Source organism: Entelurus aequoreus, linkage group LG12 (genome assembly GCF_033978785.1).
Source record: "Entelurus aequoreus isolate RoL-2023_Sb linkage group LG12, RoL_Eaeq_v1.1, whole genome shotgun sequence".
Classification (NCBI taxonomy): domain Eukaryota; kingdom Metazoa; phylum Chordata; class Actinopteri; order Syngnathiformes; family Syngnathidae; genus Entelurus; species Entelurus aequoreus.
The window spans coordinates 46,853,977-46,877,720 of record NC_084742.1 but is presented as its reverse complement, the minus strand read 5'-3'; the positions used below and the strand labels follow the sequence as shown (position 1 = coordinate 46,877,720).

The following is a 23,744-nucleotide window of genomic DNA, read 5'->3' as shown; positions in this document are numbered from 1 at the left end:
CTCCTGTGTAAAACAGATATCATTTTTATATTGACTGCTATACTGCACTTTATCACCCTGTGTCGGTCTGCCTGAAATGCAAAGGCAGCTCACGGGGAGTTCATACATTTAACCCAGTGAATCAATCCTTCTTATTGCTGCTGTGCACAAAATCTATATGGCAAATATGAAAAATCCTAATGGAGGCTAATGAAGGAAAACGGGTGATTAACTTTGTAGCAGACTCACCCAGAATGAGGAAAACACAAAAGAGCAACTCTAAATTGTACTTTTAAACCAGGGGTCGACAACACCTGTTTCTTTTAGTGCCGTCCAAGTGGCTCCCTGGAGCTTTTTGAAAAAAGTATTAAAATGGAAAAAGGTGGGAGAAAAATATAGTTTTTGTAGGAGGACAAACATGACACAAAGCTTTCTAATTGTTACTAATCCCACTGTTTATATTAAACATGTTTCACTGATGAGAGTATTTGCCGAGTGCCGTTTTGTCCTACTAATTTCGGCTGACCTTGAGTTTGTTTACATGTACAACTTTTTCCAAAGCTGCCAAAGAAAGGCGTATTTTACGCCACTCCTTTGTCTCATTTTGTCCACCAAACGTTTTATGCTGTGCGTGAATGCACAAACGTGAGCTTTGTTGATGTTATTGACTTGTTGGAGTGTCTAATCAGGCATATTTGGTAAGTGCATGACTGCAAGCTAATCGATGCTAACATGCTATTTAGGCTAGTTGTACGTAAATATTGCACCATCATGCCTCATTTGTAGTTATATTTGAGCTCATTTATTTTCCTTGATCTATGTCGTCTGTGTATTTAATTTATAATTGTATGCCTCATGACACATTATCTGTTATATAATATTGGCTGCATTTCTGATAGTTTTTTGTGTGCCATGTTGTTCCACACCACAGCAAACGTTACTGAACTTGCAAATATTGTAATAAATCCATTAGAAGAAGACAGCCTGCCGGACACACACATCTATACGTTTGACCATTCTAAATCAGTAATTTCCAGGAGTTATCTCACCCTCTGAGATGTTGTAAAATGTGTAGAATAAATATTGCATTTCCACATTTCCGTCAATGAAGATTTGTGTCAGCCTGCGACACTTACTCATTTTGATAGTAGGCTATTATAGTTAATACAAACACTTACATCATGTGTTGCCTTCATTATAACACTTGTAATTTTTATAACAGATTTTTAAAAATATTTTTGTTCCAATATGGCTCTTTCAACATTTTGGGTTGCCGACCCATCTTAGACGCTGCAAAGATATGTTTACTTAGTAAAAGTATGAAGAAAAATAATTTATGGCCAGGTTTGTACTGTACAATGTGATCTTTATTTTAGTGGACTGAAGTGGTGTCAAAGTGTATTGCAGTCAAAATATTAGCAACATAATACTTGAAGGTGTAGACCACAAAAAACACAATAATTCTCATTCAGTTAAAGACAAAATGGAGCATTGATATTTTTTGCATATTTATTATTACAATTTTAAACTCCTTTTATTTGTTTTTAAATGTCTAAACAACCTCGCGCCAACATATCTCTCCGACCTCCTTCAGCCTTACTGCCCCACCCGATCCCTAAGATCAGCCGATCAGCTGCTACTGACGGTCCCTGACACAAGGCTGAAGCTTAGAGGTGACAGAGCTTTCGCTGCTGCTGCTCCCAAGCTCTGGAACGACCTACCTCTTAGTGTTAGACAAGCTTCCTCTCTTCCTGTTTTTAAATCTCTCTTAAAAACATACTTTTATTCCATGGCTTTTAACACTGAGTGATATCCATCCTGCAATGGCGCCCCATAATACACCTGCTGTGAACCTGTTTTTATGTTTTTATGTTTTATTTATTTTATTTATTTATTTTTTATCGTGTTCTGTTTGTGTTGTGTTGTGTTTGCTCGGTTCTCGTATTATTTTTTAACCTGCCCATTGTACAGCACTTTGGCTACCCCTGTGGTAAATTTTAAATGTGCTTTATAAATAAAGTTGATTTGATTTGATTTGATTTGATTTGATTTGATTTGATATATGCTCTTAAAATGCATCATAACATGTATGGTTATGACAGACAAATGTTGCTGTAGCCCCCTTTAAACACCAGCTCTCGTGTCATAGCAAACTGCTAAGATTTAGTGTTAACACCTTTGCCTTGAATTCACTTTTTTATTATTTTTTTCACACATGCATCTGTGCATTTAGGGCCCGATCTGCTCAAGGTTAGTGCGTATTAAAACACATACAGTCGAAGCACGTAAGTCTGAGCTTGTGCACCAAGTAATGCGTCTCCTAAATCAACCAAACAACAAATGCAATCCATTTAGAGTGTTTGCATTCATACATGCGCAGAATATATGCAATTTTACTAGAACATTCACAATACTAGGAGGAGGAGATGTAATTATAATAATTTAGTGTCCACAATGTAATTTATAAAGCCTGAACATCTATATTTATCATGTTTGGAAAGGACTGCACAACCCTTGGCAAAACTGGAGACTTGGAGGTTGTCTATTTGTAGTTGATTTTGTAGGGAAAAAAAGCAGATAACATACATGACACAAAACTATCGTCATTTCAAATAGCAACTTTCTGGCTTTAAGAAACACAAATAAATCAAGAAAATAAGTTGTGGTAGTCAGAAAGAATTTTTTTTTTTAGATCAAGCAGAGTGAAAACAATATGGAATCCCTCAATTCTGAGGAGAAAAAAAATTAATAATGAATCACAAACACTACACTACAACACACCACTAGTACGTTGTTGCACCACCTCTGGCTTTTATAACAGCTTGCAGTCTCTGGGGCATGGATTTAACAAGTGACAATCAGTAATCCTCATCAATCTTGCTCCAACTTTCTCTGATTGCAGTTGTCAGATCAACTTTGCGGGTTGGAGCTTTGTCATGGACCATTTCCTTCCATTTCTACCACAGATTTTCAGTTAGATTGAGATCCGAACTATTTGCAGGCCATGAAATTGACCTTGTGTATCTTTCTTCAAGGAAAGTTTTTCCAGTTTTTGCTCTGAAAAATTATGTCATCATCCCCAAACATCGTTTATGTTGATGGAATAAGAAAAGTCACCAAAATGCCAACTTGTGCATTTATTGAAGATCTACAGTAATGGCCGCCATCTCCCCAGTGCCATTACCTGGCATGTGGCCTAATATCATCAATGCTGTGGAAATTTGCATGTTTTCTTCAGGCAGTCGTCTTCATAAATCTCATTGGAACGGCAGAAAACAAAAGTTCCAGCATCATGACCTTACCCAATGCAGATTCATGATTCATCACTGAATATGACTTTCATCCAGTCATTCATAGTCCACCATTGCATTTCCTTAGTCCATCGTAACCTTGTTCTTTTCTGTTTAGTAGTTAATGACGACTTTCTTTTAGCTTCCTTTTTTTTTTTAAATCCCATTTCCTGTTAGGTGGTTTCTTACATTTTGGTTACAGACGGTGACTCCAGTTTCCGCCCATTTGTTCTTCATTGCTGTGCATTTACTTTTTTCAAGACATATTGCTTTATATTTTTCTGTCATCATGGTTTGATGTTTTCCTTGGTCGACCAGTGGGCTCTCCTCTCTGAGCTGCCACCTTACCGTGGTAGAGGAGTTTGCGTGTCCCAATGATCCTAGGAGCTATGTTGTCCGGGGGCTTTATGCCCCCTGGTAGGGTCTCCCAAGACAAACTGGTCCTAGGTGAGGGATCAGACAAAGAGCAGCTCGAAGACCTCAATGAGAAATAAAAACTATGGACCCAGATTTCCCTCGCCCGGACGCGGGTCACCGGGGCCCCCCTCTGGAGCCAGGCCCGGAGGTGGGGCACGATGGTGAGCGCCTGGTGGCCGGGCCTGTCCCCATGGGGCCCGGCCGGGCACAGCCCGAAGAGGCAACGTGGGTTCCCCATCCAATGGGCTCACCACCCATAGCAGGGGTCATAGAGGTCGGGTGCGATGTGAGCTGGGCGGAAGCCGAAGGCAGGGCACTTGGCGGTCCGATCCTCGGCTATAGAAGCTAGCTCTTGGGACGTGGAACGTCACCTCGCTGGGGGGGAAGGAGCCTGAGCTAGTGCGCGAGGTGGAGAAGTTCCGACTAGACATAGTCGGACTCACTTCGACGCACAGCAAGGGCTCTGGAACCAGTTCTCTCGAGAGGGGCTGGACTCTCTTCTACTCTGGCGTTGCCGGCAGTGAGAGGCGACGGGCTGGGGTGGCAATTCTTGTTGCCCCCCGGCTCAGAGCCTGCATGTTGGAGTTCAACCCGGTGGACGAGAGGGTAGCTTCCCTCCGCCTTCGGGTAGGGGAACGGGTCCTGGCTGTGGTTTGCGCTTACGCGCCAAACCGCAGCTCAGAGTACCCACTCTTTTTGGATTCACTCGAGGGAGTACTTGAGAGTGCTCCCCCGGGTGATTCCCTCGTTCTACTGGGGGACTTCAACGCTCATGTTGGCAGCGACAGCGAAACCTGGAGAGGCGTGATTGGGAAGAATGGCTGCCCGGATCTGAACCAGAGCGGTGTTTTGTTATTGGACTTTTGTGCCCGTCACAGATTGTCCATAACGAATACCATGTTCAAACATAACGGTGTCCATATGTGCACTTGGCACCAGGACACCCTAGGCCTCAGTTCCATGATCGACTTTGTAGTTGTGTCGTCGGATTTTCGGCCTCATGTTTTGGACACTCGGGTGAAGAGAGGGGCGGAGCTTTCTACCGATCACCACCTGGTGGTGAGTTGGCTGCGATGGTGGGGGAGGATGCCGGACAGACCTGGCAGGCCCAAACGCATTGTGAGGGTTTGCTGGGAATGTCTGGCAGAGTCTCCTGTCAGAGAGAGTTTCAATTCCCACCTCCGGAAGAACTTTGAATATGTCACGAGGGAGGTGCTGGACATTGAGTCCGAATGGACCATGTTCCGCACCTCTATTGTCGAGGCGGCTGATTGGAGCTGTGGCCGCAAGGTAGTTGGTGCCTGTCGTGGCGGTAATCCTAGAACCCGTTGGTGGACACCGGCGGTGAGGGATGCCGTCAAGCTGAAGAAGGAGTCCTATTGGGTTCTTTTGGCTCATAGGACTCCTGAGGCAGCGGACAGGTACCGACAGGCCAAGCGGTGTGCGGCTTCGGCGGTCGCAGAGGCAAAAACTCGGACATGGGAGGAGTTCGGGGAAGCCATGGAAAACGACTTCCGGACGGCTTCGAAGCGATTCTGGACCACCATCCGCCGCCTCAGGAGGGGGAAGCAGTGCACTATCAACACCGTGTACGGTGAGGATGGTGTTCTGCTGACCTCGACTGCGGATGTTGTGGATCGGTGGAGGGAATACTTCGAAGACTTCCTCAATCCCACCAACACGTCTTCCTATGAGGAAGCAGTGCCTGGGGAATCTGTGGTGGGCTCTCCTATTTCTGGGGCTGAGGTTGCTGAGGTAGTTAAAAAGCTCCTCGGTGGCAAGGACCCGGGGGTGGATGTGATCCGCCCGGAGTTCCTTAAGGCTCTGGATGCTGTGGGGCTGTCTTGGTTGACAAGACTCTGCAGCATCGCGTGGACATCGGGGCGGTACCTCTGGATTGGCAGACCGGGGTGGTGGTTCCTCTCTTTAAGAAGGGGAACCGGAGGGTGTGTTCTAACTATCGTGGGATCACACTCCTCAGCCTTCCCGGTAAGGTCTATTCAGGTGTGCTGGAGAGGAGGCTACGCCGGATAGTCGAACCTCGGATTCAGGAGGAACAGTGTGGTTTTCGTCCTGGTCGTGGAACTGTGGACCAGCTCTATACTCTCGGCAGGGTCCTTGAGGGTGCATGGGAGTTTGCCCAACCAGTCTACATGTGTTTTGTGGACTTGGAGAAGGCATTAGACCGTGTCCCTCGGGAAGTCCTGTGGGGAGTGCTCAGAGAGTATGGGGTATCGGACTGTCTGATTGTGGCGGTCCGCTCCCTGTATGACCAGTGCCAGAGTTTGGTCCGCATTGCCGGCAGTAAGTCGGACACGTTTCCAGTGAGGGTTGGACTCCGCCAAGGCTGCCCTTTGTCACCGATTCTGTTCATAACTTTTATGGACAGAATTTCTAGGCGCAGTCAGGGCGTTGAGGGGATCTGGTTTGGTGGCTGCAGGATTAGGTCTCTGCTTTTTGCAGATGATGTGGTCCTGATGGCTTCATCTGGCCAGGATCTTCAGCTCTCGCTGCATCGGTTCGCAGCTGAGTGTGAAGCGACTGGGATGAGAATCAGCACCTCCAAGTCCGAATCCATGGTTCTCGCCCGGAAAAGGGTGGAGTGCCATCTCCGGGTTGCGGAGGAGACCCTTCCCCAAGTGGAGGAGTTCAAGTACCTCGGAGTCTTGTTCACGAGTGAGGGAAGAGTGGATCGTAAGATCGACAGGCGGATCGGTGCGGCGTCTTCAGTAATGCGGACGCTGTATCGATCCGTTGTGGTGAAGAAGGAGCTGAGCCGGAAGGCAAAGCTCTCAATTTACCGGTCGATCTATGTTCCCATCCTCACCTATGGTCATGAGCTTTGGGTTATGACCGAAAGGACAAGATCACGGGTACAAGCGGCCGAAATGGGTTTCCTCCGCCGGGTGGCGGGGCTCTCTCTTAGAGATAGGGTGAGAAGCTCTGCCATCCGGGGGGAGCTCAAAGTAAAGCCGCTGCTCCTCCACATCGAGAGGAGCCAGATGAGGTGGTTCGGGCATCTGGTCAGGATGCCACACGAACGCCTCCCTAGGGAGGTGTTTAGGGCACGTCCGACCGGTAGGAGGCCACGGGGAAGACCCAGGACACGTTGGGAAGACTATGTCTCCCGGCTGGCCTGGGAACGCCTCGGGATCCCCCGGGAGGAGCTGGACGAAGTGGCTGGGGAGAGGGAAGTCTGGGCAGAGGGAAGTCTGGGCTTCCCTGCTTAAGCTGCTGCCCCCGCGACCCGACCTCGGATAAGCGGAAGAAGATGGATGTATGGATGGACCAGTGGGCTTCCCATCTTGTTTGTACATGGTCCAGACTTTATACACAGCTGACTGTGAACAATCAACATCTTCTGCAACATTGAGTGGTTGTTTGTAGAGATGTCCGATAACGGCTTTTTTGCCGATATCCGATATTCCGATATTGTCCAACTCTTAATTACAGATTCCGATATCAACCGATACCGATATATACAGTCGTGGAATTAACACATTATTATGCCTAATTTTGTTGTGATGCCCCGCTGGATGCATTAAACAATGTAACAAGGTTTTCCAAAATAAATCAACTCAAGTTATGGAAAAAAATGCCTTCATGGCACTGCGATATTTATTATTGAAGTCACAAAGTATACTATTTTTTTTAACATGCCTCAAAACAGCAGCTTGGAATTTGGGACATGCTCTCCCTGAGAGAGCATGAGGAAGTTGAGGTGGGCGAGGTTGGGGGGGCGGGGTTTAGGATACCGGGTAGCGGGGGGTGTATATTGTAGCGTCCCGGAAGAGTTAGTGCTGCAAGGGGTTCTGGGCATTTGTTCTGTTGTATTTATGTTGTGTTACGGTGCGGATGTTCTCCCGAAATGTGTTTGTCATTCTGTAACAGTGTTAAAGTTGTTTATATGGTCACCCTCAGTGTGACCTGTATGGCTGTTGACCAAGTATGCGTGGCATTCACTTGTGTGTGTGAAAAGCCGTAGATATTATGTGACTGGGCCGGCACGCAAAGGCAGTGCCTTTAAGGTTTATTGGCGCTCTTTACTTCTCCCTACGTCCGTGTACACAGCGGCGTTTTAAAAAGTCATACATTTTACTTTTTGAAACCGATACCGATAATTTTGAAACCGATAATATCCGATATTACATTTTAAAGCATTTATCGGCTAGGGATAGTTATATATCCCTAGTTATTTGACTTCTTGAAGAAGTTTGATAATCCTCTCCTTTGTTTCAATTGACATCTATCGTGTTGGAGCCATGATTCATGTCAATACACCTGGTGCAACAGCTATCCAAAGTGTGGAAACTATTTTTTAACTGTGGACAAAAGGACATACACTACCGTTCAAAAGTTTGGGGTCACATTGAAATGTCCTTATTTTCAATGAAGATAACTTTAAACCAGTCTTAACTTTAAAGAAATACACTCTATACATTACTAATGTGGTAAATGACTATTCTAGCTGCAAATGTCTGGTTTTTGGTGCAATATCTACATAGATGTATAGAGGCCCATTTCCAGGAACTATCTTTCCAGTGTTCTAATGGCACAATGTGTTTGCTCATTGGCTCAGAAGGCTAATTGATGATTAGAAAACCCTTGTGCAATCATGTTCACACATCTGAAAACAGTTTAGCTCGTTACAGAAGCTAAAAAACTGACCTTCCTTTGAGCAGATTGAGTTTCTGGAGCATCACATTTGTGGGGTCAATTAAACGCTCAAAATGGCCAGAAAAACAGAACTTTCATCTGAAACTCGACAGTCTATTCTTGTTCTTAGAAATGAAGGCTATTCCACAAAATTGTTTGGGTGACCCCAAACTTTTGAACGGTAGTGTATTTCATCTGATGGAGGTGTTAGCTTTGGAAATGAAAATGTACTGGGTGACTCCATAATGTTTTCCTCAGAATTGAAAGATTCCCTAAATTATAAATCTGAGCGGTTGGTAGGAGCAAGAAAGGTCGACACAGTGCGGTGGGAAATAAAATCTGTCTATTGTCTGTGTACATAATGTACAGGATACATGTGTAGGCACAACTCTCTCCAATGGGGAACTGAATCTTGTGTTTACTCTGCTGTTGTTGTCTTGTGACCCAGCGGTCAATGTAAACCCCGGACTCCCCCTGTCCAGGTATCAACCAAAAAAGGTGTTTGTTTGGATTTATTACAGTGATTGAATAAACATTCCTCTGAAAAAACTGATCAGTTCTCACTAATTTTTAGGGCCAGCCTGGCACCACACAGGTTCATCTGTTTTTGTAAAGAATCACTTCTTGGGGGTATTTGTTTTTGTTGAAAAATGTGTACAAAATTATACATTTTCAATTTTTGTAACAAATGTGCATTTTTCAAACTGAGACCATCATTTTGGATAAGCCCCCCTAAATAATTGGTGTGATTTTTTTTTTTTTTTAACAAAGAAATTGCTAAAAAAATCAATATAAATATGCAGAAATATGAGTTTAAATATATAATAAGATAACCTGTCATTATTCACTATGATTATAAATCATTTGAAGACCCTTTTGTCACGGCTGGTCACACCAGGCCGTGCCTTTTATGTTGGGTTTTGTTAGTGTTTTCCGGTGTTTTGTGTTAATTCCTGTCTTGTGCTTTAATTTTGGCGACTCTTCCGGTTTTGTCGATGTTTTCCTGTGGCTGCTTCACTTCTGTCCCAGTGCCTTTCCCCTCACCTGTTTTCGGTTAGCAATCAAGACTATTTAAGTTGATCCTTGTTCTACCTTCGTTGTCGGGACATTGATGATGATGTATTATCGTTTTTTGATGCTAAGCCTAATACACACTACTTTGTGGACGCCGTCAGCGCCACATTTCCCGTGAGTGCTTTGCTGGGTTTCAGCAGTTTTGTTTCGTTTTATTTTTTTCATTGTCTGTCCAGGCAGAGCACTTCTCGTTGCTCTTGCGCTTTGTTCGTTTATCAATTAATACCTCTTTTTACCTCACGCCCCTACCTCGTTCATCTGCATCCTAAAAATTGCTTGTCAACGCTTGACACCTTTGTCAGCATCCAATCCAATCCGTTCCATCAGTAACGCCCGCATTACTATACTGAAAATCCAGTCCACGTTTTCATTGTTATCTTAGCAAGGTCGAACCAGACCGCAGCAGCATTTAGGCTACATTTAGTTCTTTCACAGCACTGCAGGGTAGGATGTCCAATTCACATTTTTTTTGGTCAAATCTAATTTTTTTATGTAGTTGTTTACATTACAAAAAAATGTGTCCAGACTCCAATGTGAATGCAAACTGACCCGAATACAGACATGGCGTCATGACGTCGCACGTACTGCAGTGTTTCCGCAAGTAAACTCGGGAGTAGACGGGCTTCAATTCTAGTCGTCTCAGCACTTGCACATTTGTGCCAATTTCAAGGATTCTGTGCAATCAAAGTCAACATTTAATAATTTTGGTGATTTAACCCCCAATTCCAACCCTTGATGCTGAGTGCCAAGCAGGGAAGAATGCTGGTATGAGCTTTTAAACATAACCCGTTAACTGCTGCCAATCAAATGGTGAAAACAATACTCTTTAGGGTTCATATGTTTGTAAATCTGACTGTAATGAAGTTAGTGCCTCACCAGTCATGAACCTCACCGCACGTCGCTGAATATGATGTATTATCACGTAAAAATCTGCTTCCACATCTGTTTCTGACACACGCGTTTCGGGCTGGCTGCTCTGAAAACAAACCCCGCCCTCTCTGATTTGTTCTTTGTCTGAGCTGCTGTGACGTAGATTACTGTAATAACTCGTACAACACCTAAAAGCGTAGATTTCAACCTTTGAAATACTTTCTATAGTTCAAGACTTACAGTAATTTAAAAACAGCACTGCACATCTTAATGGCGGCGACAGTTTTGATGCTAAAGGTCTAAAAAAATGATGTACAAAGTGTGAAAATCATAACGGGCCGCATTGTGGCCATATTTTGCTCAGGTCTGTTTTGAGCCATGTCAAGCTTACTAAAGACGACTGGAGCTTTCTCACACTTTCATTTTCAACCATTTGGATGTATTCAGTGTTTGTTGTGTAATTGTTATACAGTGCAAGAAAGCTGTGAGCGAAAAGATCTTGCAAGTGCAAAAATTGTCCACAGGAACCTCCTGGGGGCTAAGCCCCCCCGTATCTTCAAACCTATTGACACCCCTGGCTCACTATGTGTGTGCATGTGTGAGTGCGTGTGCAGGTGAGTGTGAGTTCCAGGAGGCCATTTTGATAAGAGGCTATGTACAGTACAGAGTGTGTGTTTCATCTTTCATGTTTTATGAAGACTGAGCTTCAACTTGCTTTCACCCTCCAGCAACAGTGAAATCAGACTACTGTAACCTCTATAAGTGTGTGTGTGTGTGCGTGTGCATGTGTGTGTGTGTGTGTGTGTGTGTGTGTGTTCTTGTATTTCTACCCTTCTTGAGACATCAACAAGGAAAACTACCTTCCATATGAGGACCGGTGAACAAGTTAAGACATAAATCATGGTCCCAATACGGAAAACCATTGCATCTAATAGAGAAAGTCTCATTTGCACCCCTGGTGGGGAAATCTATAAAAATGAGGGTGGTCCCAAAAAGAAGGGCTTTTTCAAATTGACTGTGTGTCGGTTTTAAAAGTGCTCCCCCTCTGGTCAACATATGAAATAACCAGTGTGTATAAAAACATTTAAGTGCCCCCCCTCTGGCCAACATATGTATTAACAAGTGTGTGTAATAAATTGAAATGCGCCCCCTTTGGCCAAAATATATTTAAAAATAAATTAATAAATATGTATATAGAGACATACTGTAATAGCTTAAAGTAAATACAAAAAAAAATTAATGAAAAAATAAAAAATGTAAAATCAGTCTATTTTTCACAATGTGTCGACTTTTTTCCTTATAAAATTGGGAACAATTTCTCATATTCGTTCTGTTTCTGTAATATTGCAATATTTTCTCTTTTTAATGGTAAATGGTGACATTTGTCATATAAAAACACAATATTCTGTCCTTGATCACAATATTGCCAATTTTTTTGTTATTCTTGTAAAATAGTGAAAAAAGTGTTTTTGAGTAAAATTATGACTTTTGTCATAATTTTGCCAAGTAAAATTCAGATTATTATTATAATATTGCCAACATTTTTAAGTTTTCTTATGAAATTGTGACTTTTGTCAAATAAAATTACGACTCATTTCATAAAATTGCCAAGATTTTAAGCTTTTCTTGTACAATTGCGACTGTTATTGAGTAAAATTCCAACTTTTATCATAATATTGCACAAATGTTCAGTTTTTCTTGTAAAATCTTGACTTTTATTATAATAATGCCACAATTCTAAGCTTTTCTTGTGGAATTGTGACCTTTTTCTTGTGAAATTCCAACTCATTTTTCACAACAAGCTTTTTTGTATTTGCATAGTATGTTTGTATTATTAATGTTGTAAATACAAATCTTTATATATCCAGAAAGGGCGGTCCTAAAGACGTAGGCATTTTTCAGAGGAGAAGGTAACAAATACAAGAATGTGTGTGTGTGTGTGTGTGTGTGTGTGTGTGTGTGTGTGTGTGTGTGTGTGTGTGTGTGTGTGTGTGTGTTTTCTGGCAATGCTTACTTAATGGGGACATCACTCTGTTAACACGGTCACCTTTAGGGGACCTCTGACGGTATGGGGACAAAAAAACAGTTCCCCTAAAGGGAAACCTTTTGAAATGATAATCAGATCCATTCTGAAGACGCCTAAGTAATTTTTAAGCTTTGGCCCATAAAATATGTTTACTGGTTAGTTTGAGTGTGAGACATTTGCACAGCAGCCCCCTCATCGGGCTGTAGCTGGTACATTTAAGTGGTGAAACTTCCTATAAGAGGACAGCTGTAGTGCTGTATTCTGAGGATCATGTCATATTTAATTTGAACTTGTTTTTTTTTTAATGGTTCTCAGTAGTCACATACAAATTTGTGTGAATTATGCAAAATTATTTAAATTTGGACCCCATGAACCATATGAACTCTTTTTCCCCAGGGTCCCCAGTAAGAATGATCAGCACATTACTTCATCAATCCAGAGATTTAAAGACGTGTATGAGCTAACTGGGCAGTGGCCATTTTACCAAAACATTGTTATGCCTCCACAACCTGTAGAAAGGGTGGTCCCCACAAGTGATGATCAAAAACTTGGTCCCCATTCCAAATGATAACCAGTATGTATGTGTGTGTGTGTGTGTGTGTGTGTGTGTGTGTGTGTGTGTGTGTGTGTGTGTGTGTGTGTGTGTGTGTGTGTGTGTGTGTGTGTGTGTGTGTGTGTGTGTGTGTGTGTGTGTGTGTGTGTGTGTGTGCACACTTTCCCTCTCAGTGTTCCTCTCATTCTGCCAAAGCTGAGGACTTTGAGCATCCTCACATCCTTTACGGTCGCATCCATCCCTCCGCTTCCTTCCCTACAATCTCGCCTTTTACAGTCTGTAAAAATACTGCTTGATTGGGTCTTACCAGCTGTCCTTAATGTTTTTGACATCCAATCTGATGAAGCCGGTGGTGAAGGGATGCTTCAGTTCCACAATACTAACACAGGGGGCGCTGTCTGCGCCATGTAGCGATATTGAGGTGTTTTTATCGGCGCACCTGCACAGAATGAGACAGAATGCACTGACGCACTCAAAATGCTAAGTGTAAGTATGCAAGTATGTGCAAGTCTAAGGCAACCAGAACTAAGTGGGGTTCACAGGTTGTTGTATTTGATTTCTCATTTTGCCACTTCCATTCTTACACTTAACATTTTGAGTGTGTAAGTGCATTCTGTCTCAACTTGTGTTCACTTAGGCCCGGGAGGGGGTCAGCAATCTGCGGCTCTAGAGCCTAATGCAGCTAGTGGCTTCCTGGACCTCTTTCAGAGATGTGTGAAAATGGAAAAATATATTTTTTGTTTTAATATATTTTTTGTAGGAGAACAAATATGACACAACCTTCCTAATTGTTCGAAATCCCACTGTTTATGTTATACATGCTTCACTGATGACAGTATTTGGCAAGCACCGTTTTGTCCCACTAATTTCAGTGATCCTTGAAATCATCGTAGTTTGTTTACATATACAACTTTCTCTGATGCTGCCACAGAAAGACGTGTTTTATGCCACTTTGTGAACTTTGTTGATGTTATTGATATGCTGGAGTGCTTATCAGGCATATTTGGTCAATCCATAACTGCAAGCTAATTGATGCTAACATGCTATTTAGGATAACTGTATGTACATATTGCATCATTATGCCTCGTTTGTAGGTATATTTGAGCTCATTTAATTTCCTTATGTCGTGTATGTTTAATTTATGTTTGCATGTCTCATGACACATTATCACTATGTAATATTGGCTGCATTTCTCATAGTTGTTTGTGTGCCATGTTGTTTCAGACCACAGCAAACATTACCCCGCTTGCAAAGATTGTAATAAATCAATTAGAAGAAGAGAGCCTGCTGTTTCCTTAAACTTGGACGCACACATCCTTTGGCCATTCTGAGGCAGTAATTTCCAGAATTTATCTAATCCTGTGAGAAGCCTCCATTTTACGAATTATTTCTAATGTTGCAAAAAATGTGTAGAATAAAAATTAAAATACAACATTTCTGTCAACGAAGATTTGCGCCAGCCTTTGATAGTAAGCTAATATAACTAATATAGACACTTACATCATGTGTTGCCTTCATTATAAGACTTATTTATATAATTCTTTGCGGCTCCAGACAGATTTTTTTTTTGTATTTTTGGTCCAATACGGCTCTTTCAACATTTTGGGTTGCCGACCTCTGACTTAGGCGCTCAACATGCTAAGTGTAAGTATGGAAGTACCTAGTATGGTTTATTTGTTCGTGTGTGATCGCCATTATCCAATTAAGTGGACTGACTGTTAGAGAGGGCAACACGGTGAAACAGGGGTTAGTGCATGTGCCTCACAATGCAAAGGTCCTCAGTAGTCCTGGCCTGGGTTCAATCCCGGGCTCGGGATCTTTCTGTGTGGAGTTTGCATGTTCTCCCCGTGACTGCGTGGGTTCCCTCCGGGTACTCCTGCTTCCTCCCACCTCCAAAGACATGCACCTGGGGATAGGTTGATTGGCAACACTAAAATTGGCCCTAGTGTGTGAATGTGAGTGTGAATGTTGTCTGTCTATCTGTGTTGGCCCTGTGATGAGGTGGCGACTTGTCCAGGGTGTACCCCGCCTTCCGCCCGAATGCAGCTGAAATAGGCTCCAGCACCCCCCGCGACCCCGAAACGGACAAGCGGTAGAAAATGGATGGAAGGATGGATGACCGTTAGGGAGATGTGTCTCGAACCGTTTGCAAATTAACTCTGGCTCACTTGAGCAAAAATGTGAACACTAGAAGGACCAACCAACGACACAAACCTGTTTTAAAGTGACAGCAGAAAGCACGCAGAAATAACAAATATGCAAAAGAAAATATGTTGGAAGTCCTGTCCTGCTCTTTAAAAGTATATTTTAGAAGCGTTTGGTAAAATATAAGATGGTAAAGTAGAATATAAAAATTATTTATTTGAATTTCACAGTGAAAGATGTCCCAAGTTAAAAAACTAAATAAAAATTCAACCTGTCTTCGGAAATCATATTGTTGATGTAGAATAATCAGGAGTGTCAAACTCATTCTAGCTCAGTGGCAACATGGAGGAAAATCTGTGCACACGCGGGCCGGACTATTAAAATCATGGCATTAAAACTAAAAAATAAAGACAACTTCAGATTGTTTTCTTTTTCTTACTTTGGCCAAAAATATAACAAACACATTCTGAAAATATTACAATAAAAATATAGAAAACAATAACGGCAGTGGTAAAGTTTAGCATGAAGGAGAGAAGAAAGGGAATGAATGTTTATAACTGAATACATTTACATTTGCATATGTTTTCTTTTCTATTTTTTAAAAATGAATTAAGTAACGTTTATGACCACCTTTTTCCAAAACACAATATAGAATGTGAGATATAACAGGATAATGCATACATTTATCATTTGTTTTCAAAACGGTTACAAAAAAGTGGGACCCCCAAAAATTTACTCTGGGACCCCATTTTTATGACTTGATGGAGTCCCTGGGACACCATTTTGAAATTTCCTAGCGCCAACACTGATGGAGTATTGGTGCGTGCAAAACAACAGCAGGCGGCCATAGATCATTCATTTGACTTTGACACATAGGATGTGAATGATCATATCTTGCTGTACAAATATACTTAAGAAAAGAAAAGTGTGGGAATCTTCTCTTGTTGCCTTATTTGTATTTGACTTTATTAAATGATTGGATGAATTTACTGTTTGGTGCAGCCGGACCGAAGCAGGAGGGGATTGAAAGAAAAAGAAAAAAAGAAGACAGTGGAGGAAATTGTAGAGACAAGAGGGTGACAAGACAATATAAAACAAGAAAATAAATTAAAAAGATACATATATACTAGGGCTGTGAATCTTTGGGTGTCCCACGATTCGATATCGATTTTTGGGGTCACGATTCGATTCAAAATCGATTGTTTTTTTCAATTCAACACGATTCTCGATTCAAAAATGATTTTTTTCCCAGTCAAAAGGATTCTCTATTCATTCAATACATAGGATTTCAGCAGGATCTACCCCAGTCTGCTGACATGCAAGCAGAGTAGTAGATTTTTGTAAAAAGCTTTTATAATTGTATAGGACAATGTTTTATCAACTGATTGCAATAATGTCAATTTGTTTTAACTAATAAATTAACCAAAAATATGACTTATTTCATCTTTGTGAAAATATTGGACACAGTGTGTTGTCAAGCTTATGAGATGCGATGCAAGTGTAAGCCACTGTGACACTATTGTTAATTTTTTTTATTTTTTATAAATGTCTAAGATAATGTCAATGAGGGATTTTTAATCACTGCTATGTTGAAATTGTAACTAATATTGATACTGTTGTTGATAATATTAATTTTTGTTTCACTACTTTTGGTTTGTTCTGTGTCGTGTTTGTGTCTCCTCTCAATTGCTCGGTTTATTGCAGTTCTGAGTGTTGCTGGGTCGGGTTTGGTTTTGGAATTGGATTGCATTGTTATGGTATTGTAATACCACCTTAACATTTGACAACCAAACAATTAAACAAGGCGACTCGGTAAAGAATCTGGGTATTATCTTCGACCCAACTGTCTCGTTTGAGTCACACATTAAGAGTGTTACTAAAACGGCCTTCTTTCATCTCCGTAATATCGCTAAAATTCGTTCCATTTTGTCCACAAACGATGCTGAGATCATTATCCATGCGTTCGTTACATCTCGTCTCGATTACTGTAACGTTTTATTTTCGGGCCTCCCTATGTCTAGCATTAAAAGATTACAGATGGTACAAAATGCGGCTGCTAGACTTTTGACAAAAACAAGAAAGTTTGATCATATTACGCCTATACTGGCTCACCTGCACTGGCTTCCTGTGCACCTAAGATGCGACTTTAAGGTTTTACTACTTACGTATAAAATACTACACGGTCAAGCTCCTGCCTATCTTGCCGATTGTATTGTACCATATGTCCCGGCAAGAAATCTGCGTTCAAAGAACTCCGGCTTATTAGTGATTCCCAAAGCCCAAAAAAAGTATGCGGGCTATAGAGTGTTTTCTATTCGGGCTCCAATACTATGGAATGCCCTCCCGGTAAAAGTTAGAGATGCTACCTCAGTAGAAGCATTTAAGTCTCATCTTAAAACTCATTTGTATACTCTAGCCTTTAAATAGACTCCCTTTTTAGACCAGTTGATCTGCCGTTTCTTTTCTTTTCTTTTCTACTCTGCTCCCAACCCGGGGTGGACCGCTAGCCTGTTCATCGGATGGGGACATCTCTACGCTGCTGACCCGTCTCCGCTCGGGATGGTTCCTGCTGGCCCCACCATGGACTGGACTTTCGCTGATGTGTTGGACTTTCACAATATTATGTCAGACCCACTCGACATCCATTGCTTTCGGTCTCCCCTAGAGGGGGGGGTTACCCACATATGCGGTCCTCTCCAAGGTTTCTCATAGTCATTCACATTGACGTCCCACTGGGTGAGTTTTCCTTGCCCGTATGTGGGCTCTGTACCGAGGATGTCGTTGTGGCTTGTACAGCCCTTTGAGACATTTGTGATTTAGGGCTATATAAATAAACATTGATTGATTGATTGATTGATATTGCTGTGTATTGTTTTGTTGGATTGATTAATAAAAAAATAATAATTAAAAAACATAAATTAAAAAAAATCTATTTTTTAAAAATGAGAATCGATTCTGAATCGCACAACGTGAGAATCGCGATTCGAATTCGAATTTATTTTTCCCCACACCCCTAACATATACAGTATAGGCCAAAAGTTTGGACACACCTTCTCATTTCAAATGTGTTTTCTTTATTTTCACGACTATTTACATTGTAGATTGTCACTGAAGGCATCAAAACTATGACACCTGTGAAGTGAAAACCATTCCAGGTGACTACCTCTTGAAGCTCATCGAGAGAATGCCAAGAGTGTGCAAAGCAGTAATCAGAGCAAAGGGTGGCTATTTCGAAGAAACTACAATATAAAACATGTTTTCAGTTATTTCACCTTTGTGTTCATTCATAGTTTTGATGCCTTCAGTGACAATCTACAATGTAGATAGTCAGGAAAATAAAGAAAACACATTGAATGAGAAGGTGTGTCCTTTTGGCATACATACATATATGCGCGCACACACACACACATTTCAGACACAAATTGATGGCCTGGCACCAGGTCAAATTATTTTAATTTAACCCAAAGTGGCCCACAAGTCAAACAATTTGGGGTGCCCCTGCCTTTAGCTTATAGGTAATTCTACTGTTAAATTTGCTTCTTACACTGGATGTCTGTCTCCATGTGGAACTTAAAGGCCTACTGAAACCCACTACTACCGACCACGCAGTCTGATAGTTTATATCTCAATGATGAAATCTTAACATTGCAACACATGCCAATGCGGCCGGGTTACCTTATAAAGTGCAATTTTAAATTTCCCGCCACAATTCCGGTTGAAAACGTCTAGATATGATGACGTATGCGCGTGACGTCAACGGTTGATACGGAAGTATTCGGACCCATTAAATCCAATACAATAAAGCTCTGTTTTCATCCCAAAATTCCACAGTATTCTGGACATCTGTGTTGGTGAATATTTTGCAATTTGTTTAATGAAAAATGGAGACTGCAAAGAAGAAAGCTGTAGGTGCGATCGGTGTTTTAGCGGTGGACTACAGCAACACAGCCAGGAGGACTTTGAGGATAGCAGACGCGCTAGCCGAACGACCTCACCTTGACTCCCTCAGTCTCCGGGCCGCCAACCGCATCTGTGATCGGGTGAAGTCCTTCGTCGTACCGTCGATCGCTGGAACGCAGGTGAGCACGGGTCGTGATGAGCAGATGAGAGCTGGCGTAGGTGCAAAGCTAATGTTTTTAGCATAGCTCTGTCGAGGTTCCGTAGCTAAGTTAGCTTCAATGGCGTCGTTAGCAACAGCATTGCTAAGCTTCGCCAAGCTGGAAAGCATTAACCGTGTATTTACATGTCCAGAGTTTGGTAGTATTGTGGATCTTCTGTCTATCCTTCCAGTCAGGGACTTATTTGTTTTGTTTCTATATGCAGTTAAGCCTGATGCTATCACGTTAGCTCAGTAGCTAAAGAGCTTCACCGATGTATTGTCGTGGAGATAAAAGTCACTGTGAATGTCCATTCCGCGTTCTCGACTCTCATTTTCAAGAGGATATAGTATCTGAGATGGTTTAAAATACAAATCCGTGATCCACAATAGAAAAAGGAGAGAGTGTGGAATCCAATGAGCCAGCTTGTATCTAAGTTACGGTCAGAGCGAAAAAAGATACGTTCTGCACTGCACGCTAGTCCTTCACTTTCACGTTCCTCATCCACAAATTTTTCATCCTCGCTCAAATTAATGGGGTAATCGTCGCTTTCTCGGTCCGAATCTCTCTCGCTGCTGGTGTAAACAATAGGAAAATATGAGCAGTCCTTCCGCCGGTGTCGTCACGCTACTTCCGGTACAGGCAAGGCTTTTTTTTATCAGAGACCAAAAGTTGCGAACTTTATCGTCGTTGTTCTATACTAAATCCTTTCAGCAAAAATATGGCAATATCGCGAAATGATCAAGTATGACACATAGAATGGATCTGCTATCCCCGTTTAAATAAAAAAAAATTATTTCAGTAGGCCTTTAAATTCACACAATGCGGAAACACTTCTAACAAATGTGCGCAAGATTTAGTTGCATTGCCAGATTTGTAGCAACCGAATGATTGAGGCTAACAAATAGCATCTTTGTGTTTACCTTTTTACTGGAGGCCATATTGGAAAGGTAGAATCCTTAGGTGATCCCGTAAAAGGTCTTTGTAGGCCAGTTTATAGAGAATATAAATAGCAATCTTCTCAAAATGCCCGACGCATTTAACAACCACGCATGGTTTTGTCCGCGATGAGTCTGCGGCCTGCAACAATTAAACCATCAACATGCAAACATTGGGAAAAAAACATGTACATAATTCATATGTGACCTCCAGGGAGACTTGGTAGCTAATGAGAGGCTGCGGCTTTGAAGCTCTTGGAGAGGACGAATGGCATAAATTAAGTTGCAACATCAGACACATTTGCGGCGCGAGGGGGGGAAGAAATGTCAGTAAGGAACTCTGTCTAGTGTATTTTCTGATATGAAACGTCTCCTCTTTTGTACCTGCAAGGTCAGGCTTGGCATCGGAGCATCTGCGAGGGATTAGATGGAAGGGGGAATTGATATTCTATGAGGACGCGCTCGCAAGCACAAGGTTCTTGCTGTGAAAAAAAAAAGTGCTAATTGTTATTTGGCTTGCCCCTTTTCCGCCATGATGTAGCTTCTCTATCTGGGCCGTGTCTGCACCTTTTCTACCCGGAAGATCTACAGCCACCCACGGCCCAGACGTAACATGAGGTCATCCCACAACAGATGGACAACGCTAAACATTTCTGGCCTACCTCCACAGTGAGCTCTCCAACACCTTGGTGGAGTCGGCATGGTAGTACTTGGTCAGAATGAGAATGACCTGCAAGGAGAGGAGTTAGCATTAAAAAAAACATTTTTCCAAGGTGCTCTTCTAGTTTCATTTGCAGCTTGACCTCTTTAACAAGTTTTCTTACACAAGTCCTGACTTCTTGAACAAGCGTTCTTACATGAAGCCTTGGAATGAATCAGGTCAAAAGCACATCTTCCATTATAGAGGGCGTGTCACAGCTGTCATGCATGGCTAATGGGCTGTAATAATGACAATGGGAGAGATATGGGTATTCCCATTACTGCAGGTGTGGGAATGTTACATAAAGAGCACAGTGTTACGATCCTGTATTAAAAGTAGTCATTAAAGTGTTTAAAAAAAAAAAAAAAAAGCTGTGTTATGGCTGCTTGCACAATTTGATGAGATCCCACTCCAATATAATTCAGCGATATGTTTATTTAGTATTAGTCATTGGATAAATTGGAGCCTTAAGCACAATTTAATTTCAATATTTACCTTTTTTCACACGTTTTTATTCATGTCAAATGATTTTGGTACATTTTTAATAAAACTTGAATTTATTTTGATTAGAGATGTCCGATAATGGCTTTTTTGCCGATATCCAATATGCTGATATTGTCCAACTCTTAATAACCGATTCCGATATCAACCGATACCGATATATACCGTCGTGGAATGAACACATTATTATGCCTAATTTTGTTGTGATGCCCCGCTGGATGCATTAAACAATGTAACAAGGTTTTCCAAAATAAATCAACTCAAGTTATGGTAAAAAATGCCAACATGGCACTGCCATATTTATTATTGAAGTCACAAAGTGCATTATTTTTTTTAACATGCCTCAAAACAGCAGCTTGGAATTTGGGACATGCTCTCCCTGAGAGAGCATGAGGAGGTTGAGGTGGGCAGGGGTAGGGGGGTGTATATTGTAGCGTCCCGGAAGAGTTAGTGCTGCAAGGGGTTCTGGGTATTTGTTCTGTTGTGTTTATGTTGTGTTACGGTGCGGATGTTCTCCCGAAATGTGTTTGTCATTCTTGTTTGGTATGGGTTCACAGTGTCGCGCATATTTGTAACAGTGTTAATGTTGTTTATACGGCTACCTTCAGTGTGACCTGTATGGCTGTTGACCAAGTATGCATGGCATTCACTTGTGTGTGTGAAAAGCCGTAGACATTATGTGACTGGGCCGGCACGTAGAGGCAGTGCCTTTAAGGTTTATTGGCGCTCTGTACTTCTCCCTACGTCCGCGTACACAGCGGCGTTTTAAAAAGTCATACATTTTACTTTTTGAAACCGATACCGATAATTTCCGATATTACATTTTAAAGCATTTATCGGCCGATAATATCGGCAGTCCGATTTTATCGGACATCTCTAATTTTGATGCATGTTGCATATGCATGTACGAACATACATACATACTAAATTGTTGATTTGTAGGGACACTGCACATGGTAGAGTGGCCGTGCCAGCAATTTCAGGGTTCCAGGTTCGATCCCCGCTTCCGCCATCCTAGTCTCTGCCGTTGTGTGCTTGGGCAAGACACTTTACCCACCTGCTCCCAGTGCCACCCACACTGGTTTAAATGTAACTTAAATATTGGGTTTCACTATATAAAACGCTTTGAGTCACTAGAGAAAAGCGCTATATAAATATAATTCACTTCACATTGATGAGCACAACAACACACAGGATATCGTATCAATATGTCGCATTATAGCGAGGATGACAATTTCCATCTGTAGACCCTCAACGTGAAAACAGGATGACATAACGGCACAATACAATAAAAATAGATACAAACACATGCAAGCATATATCAACAGTTTTGAAATAGGTTCAAATGTTGGCATCTTTGGTTTGCTTGTAACCAACTATTCAATGTTCAATAGTTTGGTTTTTTTTGTGAAAAATAACACATTTCTGCATATCTTCCTGACACAGCTATGGCCAGGATTTGAGCCGAGTACAAATGTTTACCATCCCATCTCAGTTGAGAACATTGAGAATAATAGAGTACTTTTTAATTTTAATTCAAAACATCTGAAAATCTGAAAAGGAGAGAGAGTCCTCCAAGTAAAATTATGCTTAGGGCCCCGATTTAGCCTGCGGCAGCCCTAGGGCCATTTTCTACCAACAGCTGTTTTGTATAGGCCCAAGCTATGGTGTAAAAATAAAATGGGAGATTATTAAGATTTATCATTAGATATTACACTTTTGTCTACGGAGCCCCTAAAGGGACATGGGAATTTTTTTTTTTTAGACATGTATCTCGTGGCCACGAGAAAGTATCTCGTGTCCACGAGAAACTTTCTCGTGTCCACGAGAAACTTTTTTTTTTTTTACTAAAAGTTTCTCGTGGCCACGAGAAAGCATTGGATGCGTGCTGATGGTTTGGTGTGTGTTAAAATGGCAGTTTAGGAGTTAATATGGCTGTATTTCCAATTAGGACTTTCCCCCATGTGTGTTGTGGCAAAATGTGAATGCTTGATTAGTAGGTGTGAGACAAACACTTTATCTTCCTGGTTATTGTAACGCTACCTGTTTGACATTATTTAAGACTTTATCATGCCCGGGAAAGGACAGTTTTCCTCTTCTGTGGCTGTGGGGGGTGGGCGTGGCTTGCGGACCTGCAGCGAAGCGGAGTGTGTCAGTTAGTCCCATGTTGATGTGATCAAACTTCTTTCTTGCTTGGAAGATACACACACAATTGTAACTGTTATTTCTTCCTGCAAATAATAAATATGTAAAACGTGTTTGGATGTATTCATTTATGTAAAATTGTCATTAAATGTAATATTGCCTGACAAAAAGTGATTCGACGTACGTAATATTTTGATATTTACACATCGCATATTTACACACGCGCATCTGACTAGAATACCCTTATAAGCATTACATATATCAACATCAACTACCTACTGTACTGTTTACTTGTTGAAATACCCTTTTTAGAGCAAATATCTACCCATATAATTTATATGTGTGTATATAAT

The 23,744-nt window shown here is 41.7% G+C and overlaps 1 protein-coding gene across 7 annotated transcripts in view; it reads right to left on the bottom strand.

The window, feature by feature from the left end:
- The window catches only part of sorcs2 (sortilin-related VPS10 domain containing receptor 2), a 484,520-nt gene that overhangs the window by 257,927 nt on the left and 202,849 nt on the right, over nucleotides 1-23,744 (bottom strand). For all 7 annotated transcript variants that reach the window (XM_062066129.1, XM_062066128.1, XM_062066130.1 and 4 more), the window contains exon 2: nucleotides 20,708-20,775. In XM_062066129.1, coding sequence (XP_061922113.1) covers nucleotides 20,708-20,775 — 68 coding nt within the window. The remainder of the gene's footprint in view (nucleotides 1-20,707; nucleotides 20,776-23,744) is intronic.